Here is a 19,437-nt window from a genome sequence, read left to right as displayed (position 1 = left end):
CCTTCGCGAGCGGGAGCCCGCGCCGCCGACGACCGGGCTGACCTAGGTTCGTGCTCCCCCTCTGGTAATTTCGGTAACCCCTACGCGCACATGAGATTCGTGCCGCCGGAGAACCACCTCTCCGCCACGGGGACCGGGACTCCACTGGCTGGCGGCGGCGGCCTCGCCTTCCCTCCCTTGATGCTGCCCCCGGTAGAGTAGTTCCAATCCAGTAGATTTTTCTTCTCCTAGTACTAGTTTAATTTGGGGATATCCATCATCGTCGTCGGTTACTAAAAGTAGAGTACTAGTTTAAGCGGATCCTGGGATGTACAGTAATAGTAGTACGCAGCAGGCGGAGCAATTTAATTGCCCCGGCCATGCTTTCCCAAAACAAGAAACCAGCTGCTCACACTACACAATGTTCAGAATCAGCCCGCGGCTAATTCATTCATTCATTCAGGATCGAGTGTCTTGGTTCCAAGGATGACACGCAAAGCCTTTAGCTGAACCTCCCGTCAGAGTCAGAGTCAGAGTCGACGGATATCCTGAGAGGCTCCTTTTGTAGGCTATTCGAGCTCTGAATTGGCCAAAGCTTGCGGGCAACGACAAGGATCCACATCTCCTTCCCTACCAGGGCTTGGTCGGAAAAGAAGCCAGTCCCCAAATCCCAACTACAAAAAGAGCAGTTAATCTCCTCTGGCTCTGGCTGCTACCGTAGATCTAGCCCTCTTTTGTTGGTAAGTCCTCGATTCGTTTCTCTCTGTCGCAGTTTGATCTTACTTCCTGCCATTAGCAGTCAGATCCTCCAGCCACGACTAGTCAGATCTTCTTGCAGGATCTGATCCAGTTCCTGGTTGCCCTTTTTTTTGCCAAATAATGTACTGTATAAAAAAGTAAAAAACCAACGCTAGATCAGTTTAAAACTATCCATATGACAATCCATCTCCCATCCCTGGATTGACGCAACACCAGTACGCGGCTGCAGTAAATTCACACCAGTACATCCGTCAAGCGCATCCACGTTTTCATACTGGTACCTTATTTTTGATTTTTGTTTCCTCAATTGGACATCTGAAAATACATGCAGCACCGCTGGATCCAAATCCCCTTCCCTACCAGGGCTTGGCCGCAGGCTCCATTTGGATCTGACCGGGCGCAGGAAAGAAGTCAAGCAAGCCAGCCCTGAAATCCTACCATATCCCAACCACCTCGCTGCCGCCGTTCTTCTGCCGGAGCCTACAAAAAGAGTGGTTGATCTCCTCTGGCCGCTACCGTAGATCTAGCCGGGGTAACATCTCTTTTGTTGGTAAGTCCTCGATTCTATTTGTTGCAGTTTGATCTGCCGTTAGCAGCCAGATCTTCCTGTAGGATCTGATCTGGTCCCCCCCCCCCCTCTCTGAATATACTAGTTTGCAAGCTGTATCTTTTTTCGATGAAGTGTAAGCTGTATGTAACTGTAATATATTTCCCACTTCAAATTTCAGATCTCAACTGCTGAGACGACTCTTAAGTCTTCTTGCAGTTTCTGTTGCATTTTTCCTCAAGGTATATTCAGGTCTCTTAGCCTTTGATTCTGGTAAAAAAGCATGGCATCTTAAGATGCTGAGCGGCAAACACTATTTGTCACCGGGTCTCTTCCTCTTCTGCCAAGCCACTCTGATCTTATCATATGGTTGTGATGGTTATTTCTTTCAGGATAATCTTGGTTACCTAGGTTCAGTTTTTAATGCCATTTTACTGATGCAATCTGTTCTTTGTGCAGGCACTTCTTGTATGTGCTGATTTTGGTGGTCTCCTGTGACCCAGTGGGAGTCGAACTGCTTGACAGCAAGGATGCCTGGTCTAGCTTTACCTAATCACGATGCAGCGTAATCCGCTATCCACTAATTCTACTGTTACATTACCTTATACTATGTTTCTTTTGAGTTGAGCATCTCTGCGTTGCTGTTACCTATACCAACGTTTTATGGCGGTAAGGCGAGGCGCTGGGGGGTGGGGGGCGCCTAAGCGCTAAAGCGTAAGGCGACCAGGAGATTCAACAGCTAGCATTAACATAATAAACTGTACATACATATATAATAGATGGCAGCCAGTTAGAAGATTTAACAACTAGCATTAGCATAATAAGCTGTTACCAAAGATAGGCTTCGAATCATCTTGTGTATATGACAGAACGGCGCCTTTGAATTTCAGCTGCATCCTCCTCATCAATATATCGCTCTATAGCTTTAAACTTTCAGTGTTTAAGGAATTGTGCATCTCCATGCTAATCTCCACGGATGTCTCGGGGCACTTATCCGCATCACTGAAAACCCCAGAAAGCCGCTGCTTCAGCCTTCTCACTCCAGCATGGACTATCTTGCCACACAATGTACACTGGATTAAGTCTTTCCTCTCTAAATCTGGCCAGAACCCGTACTTCCAAGCTGGATCATCAGATAGATCATAAGCATTACCAGCCACAAGATCCATCAGAGCAGGGATACCTGGCCAGAAAAAAAAGAGAGAAGAGCCAAATCACTACAGCAACTAGATCAAGCATGGGGAAGGAGAGAAGTGTGGTGGTGGGGCTGCTGCCTTCTGGATGGAGAAGGAGCAGACAAGCACATGCAGGTGCACTGCAGGATGTTGCAAAGCTGTGCATAATAGAGCAGGAAAGAATGGCAAGCTTTGGTGCTGGATGGAAGAAAGAGCAGGGGGGGGGGGAGAGAAGAGAGGGCAGGAACCATACCTTGCTGTGGTGCTGATCTGGTGGAAGAGGGTTCGCCAGAGGAGGAGCTGCAGCCTGAGAGGGAGTTCACGACGCTCTGCCATCAGGGAGCGCCTTGACGCTTTGCCTAGGTGACGCCTTAGGGATGGCTTAAAAACAATGCCTTATACTATGTTTTGCAAACTGTGTTGAGTATCTTCATTGCCTGGTAGGTAGGTTTGGTATCCAAATCCCATGGTCTTTTGGCACTGTACAGGTATACTATTAATATGAACCACTGGATGCTTTTACAGTTTTAGTCAATGTTGGGATAAGAGTGTACTGTGAAGCATGTCAGGTCTGATGTCTTCAGGTTTATATGGGGTTCCATGTGAATTTTGATGGTAAATGTCTATCTCCGGCGGTTAATGATTACTCACAGGAAATATGTATATTAAAGTTAGCTAGTTATGTTATGTGGACCAGTCAAGTTGTGTTGTATGATGATGGATGACTTCCTTGTTCTTGATATGAGATGGATTCTTCTTTTTCTTTGATGCAACTGTTGTTTGTGCAGGAACAATGGATGTGGATTCAGTTACACCAGGTCCACAGAACAGACGTGCGGTCAGAAGTCAAGAGCTCAGCTATCTCCAGATGATGAACTTACCGCTAAGGAAAGTTTAGCATTATACTGCAAGCCAGTTGAGCTGTACAATCTTATTCGACAAAGAGCCATTAAAAAGGTAAGACCTTATCCCATAGTTGTAACTGTTCTGTTATCATGGTTTATGCAACTTTAATTTTAGATACCAGTGACCCGGTTGAGTTTTGCAGCCTCCATCGCTTCAAAGATGCCTTCGGTATAAGATAGATGCAAAACGAAAAAAGAGGTAAAATTATTGAATGAACATAAAATGAAGCATTTCTCACTCTTATGGGTGCATTGTTTCATATTTAGCTGAGCATCTTGCGAGTGCTTCTCATAATAATTTTCATCAATTCATTGCGTACTAGAAACTTGAATGGTAGATCGGTCAAACAAGGCCTAACAGGTTACTTAAGCTATTCTCAAAAGAGTACACTTCGTGATATAGTGTGGCATGATTAAAAGTTGAAGCTTGTTCCTGGCAAATACTGACCTGTGTTTGTGCTAATAAATTTAGGATTCAGATATCAGTATCAATTTCTCGAAGCACACATACTCAATTGCCAGCACATGGTATCTTTCCTCTCCATGTTCTGTTAGCTAGATCTAGTAAGGATGTTCCAGGTGAAGGGGTAAGCACCTTTTTAGTTCATGGAAGGTAGTGTTATGTGTCTATCAGATGGTCTCTTTGCTTATTGGTAGCTTCACATTGCAGCATTCTCCAATGTATCGGTTCAGCCGGGCTTTTGTCCTGACTTCCTTCCGTGAATCTGGAGATAGTGACCACACTGAAGCCACATTCACCGTCCCCAATATGAAGAATTTGTCGACCTCCCAAGGTTCCAGCGTCAACATTATCCTTGTTAGCTGTGGTATGGTCCGCATCCTATGTGATTATTTGTGAATAACACTTCTTTGCAGTCATAAAATCTGATTCCATTTTTCTCTTCATTTCAAAAGGCCGAGGTGGACAGAATCTTGGTGAAAACTGCTCAGAGAACCATACGGAGTATTCTTCTCCTCAAAGTAAGTTATGACTGACATTATGTGGTATACGCTTAACAGTTGATACAATATACTGTTAGTTTGTTATATTGGGGTTGATCTATTTTTTCTTCTAAACATTAAAATCTTGGCTGAATGGATGCTAGAAGCCTTTGCTCAACATCTGCATCCAAAAGATGGAAGAGGGCTTACCTTACTCTTCTAGTCTTAAGCCCAACAATATTTTGTATCCAGCACACACCCTGTATGAATGGCAAACAAGCAATCTCATTATTGTAGCTATCACTGTTAGCAAATATAGTCTCGAACTTGTGCCTTAAAAATTATTAAACACCGGTTTTGTATCTCAGGAATGAACAATCCATTTGTGGTCTTATTGATGGACTAACTATTGTACATCTGGTACGCTTTATTAGAGCTTGGAGGCCAATGTTTCTGGGGTAAAATACCAATTGATTCACTTGGTTCATCTCTGGATTGTCTAACTTTAAGCTTGGGGCGTACTGTGGAATTAACTTCAGAAATAAGTATGAGCCCAGGTTTCATAGAGGTATGCTCTGAAGTTATTAGTATGTTGCATATTCTGACGTTTTATTGCATTGTTTCTGCGTATTTGATCTTCAGTTCGATTCGTAGTCATGGGGTAGATGAGCCAGCATTGTTATATGACACTTCTTTCACGAAAAGAAATCACCTTACCACGTTCACTTTCACTTTGCCACCTATTTGAGTTTTGACAATTTATAATGCATATTGCTACATGCACTTTCAGCAATTCACTGCCATTTCTTTTATATTTAACACAAAAACTGTTCGAGCTTCAGCATATGGAGCATATTTCCAATTGTACCTTTATGAATGGTGCAAATTAACACTTATTCTTCCATTGAAAATTTTCAATGCTTGCTAAAGCAGAAGGATAGGCCTGTAGAACAGTACTTGACCTAAGGTGCTTGTGGTAAGTTGGCATCCAATGACATGACAGTGGCAAATTGCACACAGTGAAATGTATCTTTTGCATAAACTTATAGGTGCATGTGATAAACTCTCAAAGTTAACAGCACAACAGTCTACAACCTTTGCATTAATCTTGAACATATCTCCTTGCTTTCATTCCCAGCCCCCTCAGATTTCTCTATCATCTTTGCTTTCTATGTAAATTGTTTCCTGACTCAGCTTTTCTTCTTTTGGTATGCACACAGCCATCACTTCTTGAGCATGGCAGTTGCTTGACATTTTGTTCTCTGAAGGCAGATGCTACAGTAAGCTCTTTTCTGTTTCTTCTTGTAATCTAGTCATTATAGCTTCAAAATTTGCTGTTTTTTTTTGGAGTATAGCAACACCTCAGTTTACTGAAAATTGTGAGTTATTTTCAGTAACTTTACTTAGATCCTTGACCTCTTTGTGTTACAGGGTTCATATAAACTAAAAGCAAGCATAGATGTACAAGAGGCAGGTGCAAGAGACATGCGTTTATCTCCTTACAATGCTTACTCATATGATGATGTCCCGCTTTCGTTATTACCAAAAATCTTAAGGTAACAATAACTCATCGTACATAGCTCATTTCTGAAATATTAATGAAGTTTTGTTCCCTACTTCTAGTCCTGCCATTTTTAGGAAATGCATGTTCTTAGCGCTTGTTACTTTATCCCTCAAATTTGAGATTTTATTTGCTCTTCTGAGTAAAATAAAAATCATTACATATCATCGTCCCTACTTCTAGCCCTGCCATTTTAGGTGGTCTGGCGTAAAAGTGCATCCGTATCAACTTTCCTTTAGGCATGTCAACCAGGCGGATAGCTTCTGGTGCCACCTAGGCTCTCTTTGTAGCAACTATTGAAGTGGGGTGAGGAAGATAGGATTTGACAAGGAAAGTCAAAGGGGCGACAAGTGAGAAGGCAGAGATCATGCGAGAGGAAAGGGAGGGGAAATAGGGCAGGAACAGAAAGCATGGACACTCCTAGGATGTGTTCATTCCTTGATCAGATCATTGTGTGCTGTTTATGTGGCGAACTGGGGATTGCAAAGGCTTGCAAGGGTGTCACCTGGATTTTTACCCAGCAGACGTACGCCACTTAGCAACACCAAATTAATATGTTATTCACACTCACATTGGCCTTTCGGATTCTGGGGGTGGGTGTGCATAGTCTTGAGCACAGGCAGAAGTGAGAAGTCAGCATATCCTGTAACCTGGTTGGGCATAGCCAAGGGTTACACCAGGTCTAGTTGTCGCATGTTTGCACCTTGCTTGATTAGTTGGGTTCAATTTTTTTTGTCAAATACACTTCAAGTTTGATATAACAAATTTCACTGTAAATGTTGATTCTACAGGTTAAGAACAGGCAATGTTCTCTTTAATTACAAGTACTACAAAAATTTGCACAAAAGCGAAGGTTGGTTCTCTCTCTCTCTCTCTCTCTCTCTCTCTCTCTCTCTCTCCACCTTGGTCTCTTTCCAGTGTCACTTGTTTGCATCATGTATTGGCATCTGTCTTATGTCCAATGCTTGTCCCATATCCACTTTTTGTATCTTTGTTTGGATGGAAACTAGTATCTTTTGTATCTTTGATATTTAGCCCACATACACAACATGGTGCTAAAAATTTGCACATGGTGCTGAAGTTAAACTCGTCATTTCATTACCAATTTTAGTGATTTTGCTGCAGCAGTGTGCTTTTTTGAAGCTAAAGGAAAACGTCATAGAAATATGTTTTTCTCGCAAGAAGTCTTCTCTAGTTTGTTGTGTCCTTCTGGCATCAAGCTGCATCTGATTTGTCATACTTGGTACTTTCTTTGATTGCTGTTCATGGTCAAGATCCAGAACGTGGTTTCCTGTTTTTTGCTAGAAGTTATTTCTTATTGATACATTTATTCTTTCTTACCAGTTACAGAAGGCTTTACTTGCCCTTTTTGCTTGGTACCGTGTGGAAGCTTCAAGGTAAAATCTGAAGCGAGATTCATTTTGTTTAGCTCATGTCATATACTCATGTTTCTCACTGCTGCTGAGCGATGGTTCTAAAGATCATCTCACTTGCTACATTTGTGACTGAAGAAAATATTTTCTTGTTGTTATTTTGCACCACTACGGTGATGTTTCCCTTTTCTACGCAGGAAATTCTGCTTTTGTTTTCTTTCTCCATAGTTCCACTTCACCTTTTTGTTGAAATCGATAGACTTTTACTTTTTGTTGGCTAAAGTCATATTTCATATTGTGATACTAGGGTCTGGAATGCCATTTAACCTCGTCGCATGACCTATTCCACTTCGAGTTCTGGGTTTGTTTTCCTCTGAAATTTCCATTCCAGAATCTTTTTCAATTGCACTGTTTGATAACTAGCTCTTTTTTCTTATTGACACAGGTATCTAAAGAGTACCAAGCTGTTAATGTTAGTCTGAAGAGTGATGCCAAGAGAGGAGAGGTAAATTGTGATAAAGGATTTTGGATGTACTCACCCTCCACTAACAGAGTAACAAAATGATGTTGGCATATCTGGAAATATTGTCGCTGAATTCAGTACTTTACTAGTGTTTCAAGTATAACATTCCTATGGATGTTACACTAATACAATCTCAATGTTGGTCCTAGCTTAGTTTTGCTTTCTTTGAATCCAAAAGTCAAGGCTGCACCCAGTTGGCCAATTTGGGTGCATCCTTGCCTTTTGAGTTAGCTGGGATCGATAGGATCCTGGTCCACATGATCTGGACATAATTTGGGTGCACCCTTGCCTTTTGCTTGCATTAAAGCCCCATTTCATAAAAAAAATACTGCTTTTATATTGGGAAAGCTAATTCTCTGTTTATTTTCCCAGCTTCTGACTATCGCAGGAAATGATCCAGGCAATAGAGTATTTTTCTACCGGTGAGCTCATACTCCATTACTTTCAACAATTTTAAATTCTCTGCTCAATTTTCCTAACTATGTTCCGTCAGATCATCAAGGTTTAAAAGGTATAAAATATCAGAAACGCCAACTGAGAAGATCAAGGATGTACATCCACATATCACGGTACCAGGATCACCTGGAATGACCATGCCCGTGGACCAAGATATTGTGGAACTAAGATCACCACGAAATACGGTTCCTGCACCTACACAAATGACTGAATCAAGATCGTCTGAAGATGGCCAGAAAGGGTCTGAGGTGGATTATGTCCCAAAGGAAAATGGTACATCTCACATCTAATGGGCTCTTGGTATATTGAACAAACTATTTGCCACTATCGTTAGCCCTGTTTCACCAACCCTCAAAATATTGTCTAAGTTTTGTGTTGAAATGCCTATCTTGCCGTTGAGTATCCGGTCAGATTGCACCCAAATGCAAGTTCTTCTCCCACGCCCCATCCTAATCCCAAACCAACCTCCAAACAATTTTCTTAACACTTCATGCACTGCAGCATGCTAGGAACCCTAGAAGGTTCAGCAATGTCAACCTTTTCCTCAGTGTTGATTATGGTGATATGGTTTCCCGACTAGTTCTTTTTAGCAAAGTGTCCTGACTAGCTACTGTCAGGTGAACTGGTTAATTGTAGATTTATCATTATAATTCTGCTAGCATGTAGAGGAAAACCTACAATATTGCCTGGATTTCTGTTTTTCTTGTGCTCTGGCATTCCTGGTGTCGGGGTGTCCTGTCCGCATGTTTACTCTCTTTTGCCTGAAATCTGTTGCATATATTGTTCCTGATGTTGCCCTTAATTTTCGCGGATTTTCCTGATGTAGTCTATATTTTCAGGAATTAATGTACCAGAAGCTTCAATCGATCCTCATCGACTATTGCCTGGTAGAAATCATTCAGAACCAACAGCTCTACAGTCTGATAGGGCAAGGAAGCTCCCGGTTGATCTAGATGACCCTAGGTATTCTGTTTATGTTCTTGATATCCTGTTACCATTTAAATGTTCCCTGAGACTCTTCTGATAGAAGTTGTTCAACTAACTTGTTTGTTTGTGGTTGTATCATCTGACAGTCTTGTACTGCTGAAAAAACGCGAGTTCTTCCATTCTCAGAAGGCACAGGTGATTGAAATCATGCAACAGTCGCTTATCTTTTGTGCGTGCTTGTTGCAAATTGGACTTTCACTTCTCTGGTCGTATATGTACCTACTGAAGCAGACATACATGCATATTTATGTCTGCAGCGGAACACCTGCGCATATGGAGGATATTTAAACATTATATTTACACTTTATTTTGTGAGTGCTTGATACTGCTTCAGGTGTATATCATGTATGCGAAAATAATAGTTGAACCTTTGTGTCTATTATTTCTTCTCTTTTTTTTTCTCAAGTATTGAGGTCAGTCACTAGCAGAGGTTGGTGAAAAGTAGTAGTCATTGTTTCCCTTAATTACTGTTATATTCAAGTGAATTAAGTAGAGGAAAAAAAAGCATTTGAAAAAATTGTCCTCGAAGAAAGTTCACCATGCTAACATGGCGACTACTCGAGAGCATTGCAGCTGCACAATGTGTATTAGACGTGGCTATATATCGTTTACATCTACAAGTACATATTAAGTGGCAATCGTACTAGTATGCTTTCTTTTGTCTACAGTATAAGACTTGTGAAATTTGGTACCAATTGTTCGAAGCTGCTTGGTGGATTGGAGCATGCAAGCATATAGTGTTTTGTTAATACTACATTTTTACTGGTGACTTGTAGATCTATCATTTTAATGGCCAACACTGGTGTTTGTAGATGAAGCATGGCAATATTAATTTTTCCAATGTTATTTTTTTAAAATTTTCTGATGTCAGTTTATACTAATGTACTCACTTGTATTGTGATTTTATGCCCTGCAACTGAAATTTAGCTTGACTGTGGCTTTACATTTTCTAGAGAATGGAGATGGACGTACTTTACTCAGATCATGACAGTGAAGACGAACTTGATCATGACATCGCTGACTTCGAAGATAGGACGGTAAGATGTTGTAATCCTCTTGCTCTGCTCGTGCAGAAACTTGGAACATTTGCATGCTTCCACATTCACCTGAGCTCAGTCGATTCCTCTATAAAATATTTTATTCAGGCCATTTTAACTTCTGATTACATGCAGCTGCTTAATGGTTTTTCTGATGTTGCAAAAGAGGAAAAGCGTATCATGCATCTGTGGAATTCGTTTAAGCGGAGACAGAGGTCAGGCCTATCCCCAGTATTTCCTCCTTAGGTCTATCACCGTACATAGGAGTATTTGACCTGCAGCAACTACTTATTATTTTCGGTGGTACACAGCTTGGGCCTCGGTGAACCGACTCTTGTAGTTTTTACTTGTTAGTCATGTTTTAAACTTTTAATCACTTTTGTTCCTGTAAATGCTGAGATGAGAAAAAAGGCAAGGACTAGGTAATTTCCTTGAAGGGCATCAACATAGTTTAGAGGAACCAATTTATTAATGAGTCGATCTGAATGGCTGAATGCTGATATATAGCCGCAGAAGTAATACTTCTATGATCAGATGGAAGTCATAAACGCAACAGTATTTTTTGCTGAGTTGATTCATGTGCAATCATCACCGCAACAGTATTTTACCGCATTATTATTATTAATGCCAAACTTAGTTATTCCATTTATTGTTGTTACTTAATCATCTCTCACTGGAATTTCTTTAACGAGGACTTAGAGCACCGTTCTCACAATTTTACTAAAAGAGATGGCACGGAAGGCCCCAAGATGTCCAAACGAGGAATACTTACGCTCGTAAAGTTTGAATTATGATATCTGTTGCATTCTCTTCATAGGAAACATGCACTGGAACTAATAGTCATGCCCCATCCTGCTTGATTGTTTTGTTTGTTTGGTAGAGTAGAGCCTTCGGAACTAATGGATGTGGTATGTTCTGTTTGCTTGCATCCCGGAGGTACACGTTTCCATTTCTCATGCTGAAAAGGCTAACCGCAGGATATTAGCCGATGGCCATATACCTTGGGCGTGCGAGGCATTCACCCATCAGCATGGACAGGAACTCGTGCAGAACCCAAGACTACGATGGTAAGCGACCGGTTTTGAGATCTGCAACTATGAATGCCTCACGCAGCATATTCATGTCCTGATTCTGTAATTTCTTACTCTGGATGAACAGGTGCTGGCGCGTACTGATGATCAAGCTCTGGAACCACGGCCTGCTAAATGGCCGCACCATGAATATCTGCAACAAACATCTCGAGAGCTTGGCAAGCCAAAGCGCCGACCCCAAGTGGTCGTGACTCGGTAGGAAACATTGGGCTAGCTGAGCAGGGCTGGTCCAGCCGGCAATGCCCTTTTTTGGCAGTGCAGCATGATAACACTTTGATTTCTGGCGTCCTCGTCGAGGCTGCATCCGAGGACAAGACGGTCTCTTACATTGGGGATTATTTTGGGTTGGGCCGAATCGGCAAATGTTGTTTTCTGTTTGGATTATTATTTTCATTTCTTATTGGTTTGTTTCATGCATTGCTTGAAACACCTATTAACATTGGGACCCGGCCACGTGGATTCGTGGGTGTATGCATGGAAACACAAACACAAAAGATTGGGGATATCTGTTGTAGCTGGGATGGGTGTACGGGGACACAAAAGGTTGGGGATATCTGTTGTACCTGGGGGTTCAAGCAATATAGAAATGTTGTGCATTTGTGACTGATGTGATGTTTTTGCCAGATCAGTGGATTAACGCATACTTTTTTACTGACTTGGGTTGATCTCGAGCGAGTTAGGGGTGGGGTTGTGTAATGTGGTTTCTCTAGGTTGCATTTTGGAATTGCGTTCCATTTGTAATATGAATGTTTTGGATGATATCCCCCCCTGAGATAGTTACATCTTTGCAATACGTTGTGTCTTGTTAAACAGGGGTAAAACCCAAAGGAAATTATAGCCAGCAGTTGTGCGATTTGGAATGCAAAGGTTTTATGAGCTCTAAGCAAACAAACAACGGTCCGTGTGATACTGATACGGCGACACGTGTTGATCCTAGTAATCATGGGTGATTAGTCCAGCTGGGTTGTGATCCAATCCAATCATGGAGGGGAACATGGGAGTGGTGCTAGTGCCGATGCACAACACATTGCATTGCCCAAGTCAAAACACCAACCCACCACACCACACCCCAAGTGTCGAGCTGATGATCTCATTATGACAAGTTCTTCCTGTCGGTGTCGGTCTGATTGATTGTATTTATTTATATATTCTAATGCAACATGTACTTGTGCCCCCCATCACCTGCACAAGTCAACGGATGCCAATGGCTTTAAAAAAAGTTTCTTACAATGTGTCCACATCTATTGACAAGATAGTTAAAAAGGTTAATTGTTGGGGTCAATGTTTAGCATCATCCACAAGATGGTCCCAATTTTGTGAATTTCAATAGTGAAAAAAAAAATCTAAGTTTCAAAAGTAAGGAGATATGGTAACATGGCTTCAAACATAAGGCAAGATAGTCCTAATCTTTGATCAATACTCTTCTTCTGGTATTTGTATACTGATCAATTACTGATAAGTGACAAAATGTATATGAGCATGTTGCGTTGCCGTTGCCGTTGCCGTGGAATTCTACGCGGTGGCGGTGACGGGATCGAGAGTGCATGGCAAGCAAAGAGGAGAAGGCGATGTGAGATAAATAAATAACCATGAGCAAGTTGCAGGGCATAAATCATGAGTTGGCCATTGGAATTTTGTTTGACGCAGCTGAAGAGCAAAGAAGGTGGCGTAGAAGCAGCTCCCTCCTGCAGTAGATGAATGGGCACACATCTCCTCCTCATTTGTTTGGGCACAAATCATGCATCATGCCAAACTGTCCATGACATGGAAGGTGGCACCCATGTCCACTCTAGCTAGCTACCCTCAAGCTAGTATTCATCAAAGAAAATTCATACCCAAAGTTTTAAATATATTATGATGAGAATCTATCTTGTGAACATCATCAAGGCCTCCTTCAATGAGATCATGCCAAAATTCCATTTCAGGGAAGAGAGAGAGATATAGGTAGAGGTTAGTTAGAGAGAGAGAGAGGGTGGTGGTGGTGGTTAGTTAGAGAGGGAGAGGAGGAGTGTGGAGCAGTTGCTTACACCATCTCCACTACCAGGCTACTACGGCTGCTGCTACCAGTACACACCAGCAGCAGCAGCAAAGCAGGCAGCTGCAAGCACACATAAAGTAGTAGCATACCATAGCTGCAACTTAGAGGAAAGGCAACAGCCGTATGCAGCTGCCTGATTTTAATACACAAGCAAGCCATCCAACCTCTGACTTCTCTCTTCTTTTCTCTTTTTCTTTAAGGCTCTGCTTAACATGCCAATCAAGCATCAATCATTTCTCTCATCAACATGTTGTGTGTGGAGTGTGCATGATTCTGTTGATTAAAGGGTAGAGATGTGGAGGCAGTTGTACTTAACACTAACACTTCACCTAGAGTGAACTGTGGAAGGAAGGGACTAGAGGTCAGTCTCATACGCCGTATAATGTAAATGGATTTTCAAAACAAAGATAATGACAATGCCTCTAATTTCCTCTTGATGCACAGTAATTTATAATTTTGGTAACACTTTCCACCCATTATTTATCAGAATCCGTAGGCATTTAAATGATACTGGTGGAAATTAAACTTAGTCGACAGAATAATTCTTCCCGTAACGCGGTTAGGATCTGTATAGCGCGTGGTAAAGCTAAGTAGGTGGTATTTGTCATGGCGGAAATACGGAAAGAGAAAACATAAAGCGAAGCAACAAAAGAAGTGAAAAGGAAGTAAAGGCACATCATCATCTTTAATATTTTTTTTCATGTTCAGCCCTTTAACTTGATATTTTGGAAATTAAGTAAGGAGTTGGCATAAAAGGAGTACAAGCATGTGTCCTGTTTTTCTGAATAGGACTCTCTTTTGAAGCTTAAAATCACTTCATTTTCACTTCAAGTCTCCATCAAGACTTGTCGCCTTTATTTCTCCTAATCTCTATATGCCAATTTCATGCTAGCCAACTACTGAATTCACATGCTAATTACATGGTGGTTGTACTTCAAGGATGAAAATATTGGCTTCAACCGTTGAAAAATCGAAACAGAACAAAGCTACATGGAGTCATTTCTTTTAAAAAAAGAATCAAAAACAATAATTTGAAACCTTCCAAAGTTCTGGAAAAATTACTCATGTGCATATAGATGTGTAGTGTGTACAACACAAATTTTCATAGATACAACTTTTCAGTTGTGGTGTACACACAAAAAGGTCAAATATGTGCATCAAAACAGAGTTACTTTTTTGGAGGCCACAAATTTATATTTTTGTGTAGCTTAAAAGTTAACACATTCTTTAATGGAATGAACATATATGTAAACACACACACACACACACACACACACACACACACACACACACACACACACACACACACACACACACACACACATATATATATATATATATATATATATATATATATATACACCAGTGGAAACTATTTTAGTTTTTTTTTTTTGAAACTTACACATAGCTCCCCCTACTTTTAGATGCTAGGTGTGTGGAACTAGGAGTCAAATTGACGCTGCACTGTCAAATTTTGAACATCCGATTTCACTTCAGGTTATTTTAAATATTAAGGGTCATGTTTCATTTCCATTGGAAAAAAATAGATTTGTTATCCTTATATATAATCAAGAGTGAATTCCATTTTTGCCTATATAGTTGTCCATTTGTGATAAACGGTTATCCCATTTAATGGAAATTCCTCTGTATTAAAATTGGGAGCAAGTTTCAATAAATGGGTCCTCAATTTTTTTTTGCACTAAATGGGGTTATCTAGAGGTATCTTCACTAAATGTGGTGTCACACATGTACAAATTCCAGCTACTATGGGGTGAAAGGTGGAAATCATTCTATAATTAACTATACCGAGGCATGTGGTAGAAGTTAAAGTTCCTCCAAAATTATAGCAAACATGTTCCATTCAAGCAAGTTTGCGAAACAAATTCAACCTCATAGTTTGATTGGTGAAAAGAAGACAAATGGGGACTTGGATTCACTGAAATTTTCATCTACGAGTATAGCAGATTCTCCTTGAGCTGTTAATTATAGATCTGTCCCACATGGCATCTCTCCATTCCCAAATAGCAAGAATCATATCATTTCATTACTGGTGAGATTCTGATGTGCACTTGGATCGGGCAATCTTCGATCAAATTCCTAGGGGGTGGGGGGGGGGGGTGCATAGTGTAACAATGATTAGCTAATTGTTATATTATGGACTTCATGGTGGTTTTCATGGTTAACCACTCACCTTTGCTGGTTCTAACATCTTGGCCACTACCATGTAGATCTTGTTGAAAGATCTGTCCCACATGAAGGGACTAGAGCAGAATCCAAGGTAACATACAAAAATATATTATGTCTAACTAGGTATACAACCACATGGGGCCTAAACAAGTTAACTTACACCTGTTGATCACAAACATAACCATCATAAACTTCTCCATGCGTGGCATTTTCTTTACAAACACCCAAGTGCAATCACTAGAGGAACACTCCCGTGTAGACATATTCAAGATTCGAGATAAAATTCTAGGCTCTAATGATTATGCAAACAATTTTTAATAGTCAAACATAAGATTGTGGCCTTTGTGGGGGTGAATAAATTCTAGGAAAGGTATGCGATTTGAATTCATGAAGGGTTAAGCCTTGTGCACGCCTCTCGGGCCAAAGGAGTGAGACATCCGAAATGCATAAGGACCCCCCCCCCCCTTTTGTATTACTTTCTTATATAACTCAATCAAAGTAAGTAGGAACCGAAACATCCACCCCATCTCTTTCACTGATTTAAGGTGGATGGCAATGGTTTTTCAATGTGACAACAGTCACGAACAGGCGGATGATGACATTGCCCGGCCAGACACAAAGAAAATACTATATGGTAAATATTTAACAGACATATTACATTTATATAAGATATATATGAGACATATTCCACTCTTACACGTAAGATCAATGCACATTCCCACGTACCTTAAGCGGCTCATCGACACCCTCCGCATTCCCATTGAAATATATTTCCCCGTCTTTCATCCTCTGTTTTGCGCCAGCATTTCCGTCGCACCTACATTTTTTCCTCTTCATAGGTCGCAAACGAAAGAAGAAGAGGCCTTGACACACCACACTCTTCATCATCGAGTTGGTTTTTTCTCCCACTCTTTTTTCAAATTTTACACAAGTCCCAAAATAACAGACCCATCCAGCCACTGACCAATCAGAAATCACCACTAGTAGTTTATTGGCACATTGCCAGGCATGAATGAAGAAGCAAGGTTTCTTTCTCCATCTACATCCATCATTCCATCTTATTAGCTGCCACATCTTGTTGACATCTCCTCCTCAAATCTTCACTTTATTATTACCAGCACCACCACTCCCACACACACATCACCACTCCATTCCATTCCTTGCTCTCAATCTCATTCTCATCTTAAGCATCCATCCTTCCACCACCCTTGTGTTCTCCTCCCACCTTCCACCCCCCTTGTTCCTCACGTCCGAGGCCGGCCGATCGATGGAGGAGGACGCCGGCACGCCACCGGCCGCTCTCACGGCCATCGTCGTCAAGGGCAAGCGCAGCAAGCGGCGGCGCCTGCACGCGGTGCTCGCGGTGACCACGGCCAGCGCCGCGGGAGAGCTCGAGTCGTCGTCGTCCTCGGTGGCCGATGGCGGCGGGTGGAGGTCTGGGGCTGATGAGGCGGCCTCCGGGTGCGTGACGGAGGAGGAGGAGGACATGGCGCTCTGCCTCATGCTGCTCGCGCGCGGCGGCCAAGGAAGCAGCGGGGCCGGGCCGTCCTCCTCGTCGTCATCGGTGATGGTCGTCGTGGGCGCCCCGGACGCGGCGGAGTCTACGGCGGGGCTGGTGAAGGACAGGAAGTTCCGGAGCCGTCGCCCCGCGGACGGCGGCGAGGGGGAGTTCGTGTACGAGTGCCGGACGTGCGGCAAGTGCTTCCCGTCCTTCCAGGCGCTCGGCGGCCACCGCACCAGCCACAAGAAGCCGCGACTACCGCTCCCGCCCACCACCACCACGACCACGGCGACGTCGTCCGAGGAGAAGAAGCTGCCGCCGCAGGTCGCCGAGGAGAAGACGCCACCGCCGTCGCCGGCCACTGCCGTCGATCGCACGGTGCTGGCGATCCCGGTCCCGGCGACGCCGCCTAAGCAAGAAGGGACGACCGGCGGGTCGTCGAAGCAGCAGGGGCAGGGGCAGGGTCGGGTGCACGAGTGCTCCATCTGCGGCGCGGAGTTCGGGTCCGGGCAGGCGCTGGGCGGGCACATGCGGCGGCACCGGCCGCTCCTGCCGGCGTCGGCGTCCATGTCGTCGGCGGTGCTGGTGATCAGGAAGGAGAAGAGCCTCCTGGAGCTGGATCTCAACATGCCGGCGCCCTGCGACGACCCTTCCGGCGCCGGCGCCGAGGCGACGTCGCCGGGCGGCTCTTTCACGTTTGCCGCCAAGGAGCGGCCGTCGTCGGCGTCTCTGCTGCCGTTCCCGGCGACGGCGTCGGCCCTGGTGGACTGCCATTACTAGCCGTCGATGAAGCAAAGCACACACACAGACAGTAATTAGCTCCTCTGTTTCTTTCCCATTTCTTCCACAACTGCACACACTCACATACACATGCATAGTAGTACATGCCAATGCCAATGCCAATGCCATGCTGTGGTCTAAAACCATACATACATACATACATACATACATATTCTTTCTCCTTGTTCCTTTTTACCATTTGTTCTCTTCAAATTGATTGATTATTGATGATTGGAAACTGGTGGCCAGTGTAAAATTTGCCTGAAATTTAACATTGTTATGTGATTAAATTCATTCATTCACCGAGATTGGCTGATCAAGCAAGCAGTGTTCCCCTCTTCTTATGATACTACTCCCTCCCTACCTAAATACTTGTAGTTGGGTCCCCCAACTACAAGTATTTAGGTAGGGAGGGAGTAGTTAATTTGATTTGATTCCCCTTTGCAAGATTTGATTTTGAATTGCATTGTCTGTGAAAATGTGATGATTATGATGAGCTAGCTAGCAGTTCATGAGTGGCAGTTGAGCTGAGGCTGAGGGTGAGGGTGAGTGTGTAGTGCAATGCAAACGAGTGTAAATTGGCAAGCAAGCAAGCAAACAAACAGGGGATAGAGCTGGAAAAGGTGGGGGGGGGGGGGGGGGGGTAGCACTCCAGCTAGCAGACATTGTGCTCACGTAAAGGGAGCTCTCATCTTCTTCCTCTTCCTATTCTTATTCTTCTCTGTCTATGTCCCTTGTCTTTCTCTCTGCATCATCAGCATCGGCATCATCACCATGGAAGCAATCTAGCATCCATCTTTCTGCTGTGCAAGGCAAGAGAATATATTTGTGTGTACGTACGTGTGGTTAGCTTGGGTATTGGTGCTCTGGTGTGGCTGGCTGGCTGTTGCTCTACCACCAAGAAAGGAAGGACTCACTCCCCACACCATCCCCCCCTCCCCTGCTTCCTTTCTTCCACCCCAACCCCAAACCCACCTCACCTTCAATCAAATATGCTCCAAGATCTCATCGGAAACCATCTTCCGATTCCAAGGAGGAGGATTCAAATTCATCACAATCACATACCCAAAACCTAACACCATTTCGAATTTCGACGACGACGGGACCCCCTTGGTCACCTGCCTCTGCACCGATCGATGCACACACACGCACACATACGAGATCGATCGACGCGGGTTGATTGTCGCGGCTAATGCGAACTCTGCGGTGTGTTGCTGAATTTGGTGTGTGTTAGTAAGTGTGGAGTAGTGGTACTAGGAAGGAAGGAAGGAATGATGGATGTGTGCTGGTGAAGGAAGGAAGGAAGGAAGATTGTTGGTTGGACAGCTACCACTTAACAGTTTGATTAGAAGTAGTAGCAGCAGCTTAGAGAGTGTGCGTGCGGTGGGGCCACGGGCTAGTTTTTTTTTTTTCTGAGCAGGCAACATGTGAACTACCTGGCCGGCAGCCACCCTGGCTGACGCTGACAGGCCGGGCCCACACCCACAGCCAGCCCCCCTAACGAACTGCTCCACTCCACCCCTCTCCGCCTCCGCCGGGCTACCAACATTTTACATATAATCTCTCTGTTTGATTAGTACTCGCTCCGTTTTAAAA

At 43.3% G+C, this 19,437-nt stretch overlaps 2 protein-coding genes across 5 annotated transcripts; both read left to right on the top strand.

Moving 5' to 3' along the window:
• The first annotated feature begins 325 nt into the window (after positions 1-325).
• On the top strand, positions 326-11,942 carry LOC123431452 (polycomb group protein EMF2B-like). 4 transcript variants are annotated; one of them, XM_045115238.1, is made up of 24 exons: positions 326-719; positions 1,070-1,288; positions 1,467-1,527; positions 1,745-1,850; positions 3,249-3,417; positions 3,509-3,564; positions 3,838-3,952; positions 4,036-4,192; positions 4,281-4,346; positions 4,742-4,875; positions 5,528-5,587; positions 5,739-5,863; positions 6,660-6,721; positions 7,213-7,265; positions 7,549-7,602; positions 7,687-7,746; positions 8,137-8,186; positions 8,258-8,493; positions 9,075-9,183; positions 9,294-9,342; positions 10,161-10,244; positions 10,380-10,459; positions 11,222-11,311; positions 11,403-11,942. In XM_045115238.1, the coding sequence occupies exons 4-24, from the start codon at positions 1,816-1,818 to the stop codon at positions 11,524-11,526; spliced, it is 1,968 nt and encodes a 655-aa protein (XP_044971173.1). In that variant the 5' UTR covers positions 326-719; positions 1,070-1,288; positions 1,467-1,527; positions 1,745-1,815; the 3' UTR covers positions 11,527-11,942. The 4 variants fall into 4 exon arrangements, with proteins under 4 accessions (XP_044971173.1, XP_044971170.1, XP_044971172.1 ...); XM_045115235.1 differs by having other exon boundaries at positions 9,060-9,183; XM_045115237.1 differs by lacking the exon at positions 1,467-1,527 and having other exon boundaries at positions 9,060-9,183.
• Positions 11,943-16,735: 4,793 nt separating this feature from the next.
• LOC123428999 (zinc finger protein ZAT5-like) lies at positions 16,736-18,181 on the top strand. The gene has a single exon (XM_045113069.1). The coding sequence runs from the start codon at positions 16,828-16,830 to the stop codon at positions 17,839-17,841; it is 1,014 nt and encodes a 337-aa protein (XP_044969004.1). The 5' UTR covers positions 16,736-16,827; the 3' UTR covers positions 17,842-18,181.
• Positions 18,182-19,437: the final 1,256 nt, after the last annotated feature.

Source organism: Hordeum vulgare, chromosome 2H, assembly GCF_904849725.1.
Source record: "Hordeum vulgare subsp. vulgare chromosome 2H, MorexV3_pseudomolecules_assembly, whole genome shotgun sequence".
NCBI classification, from domain to species: domain Eukaryota; kingdom Viridiplantae; phylum Streptophyta; class Magnoliopsida; order Poales; family Poaceae; genus Hordeum; species Hordeum vulgare.
Note: the sequence above shows the minus strand (reverse complement) of the source record. Positions and strands in the feature narration are given on the sequence as shown.

Excerpts from the sequence above, each read along its gene's own strand:
- LOC123431452 (XM_045115237.1), top strand. The coding sequence starts at position 1,816 with ATGCCTGGTCTAGCTTTACCTAATCACGATGCAGC. Across the intron at positions 6,722-7,212 it reads AAATTTGCACAAAAGCGAAG|TTACAGAAGGCTTTACTTGC; the intron begins GTTGGTTCTCTC and ends CTTTCTTACCAG. Across the intron at positions 7,266-7,548 it reads TACCGTGTGGAAGCTTCAAG|GGTCTGGAATGCCATTTAAC; the intron begins GTAAAATCTGAA and ends TTGTGATACTAG.
- LOC123428999 (XM_045113069.1), top strand. The coding sequence starts at position 16,828 with ATGGAGGAGGACGCCGGCACGCCACCGGCCGCTCTCACGGCCATCGTC.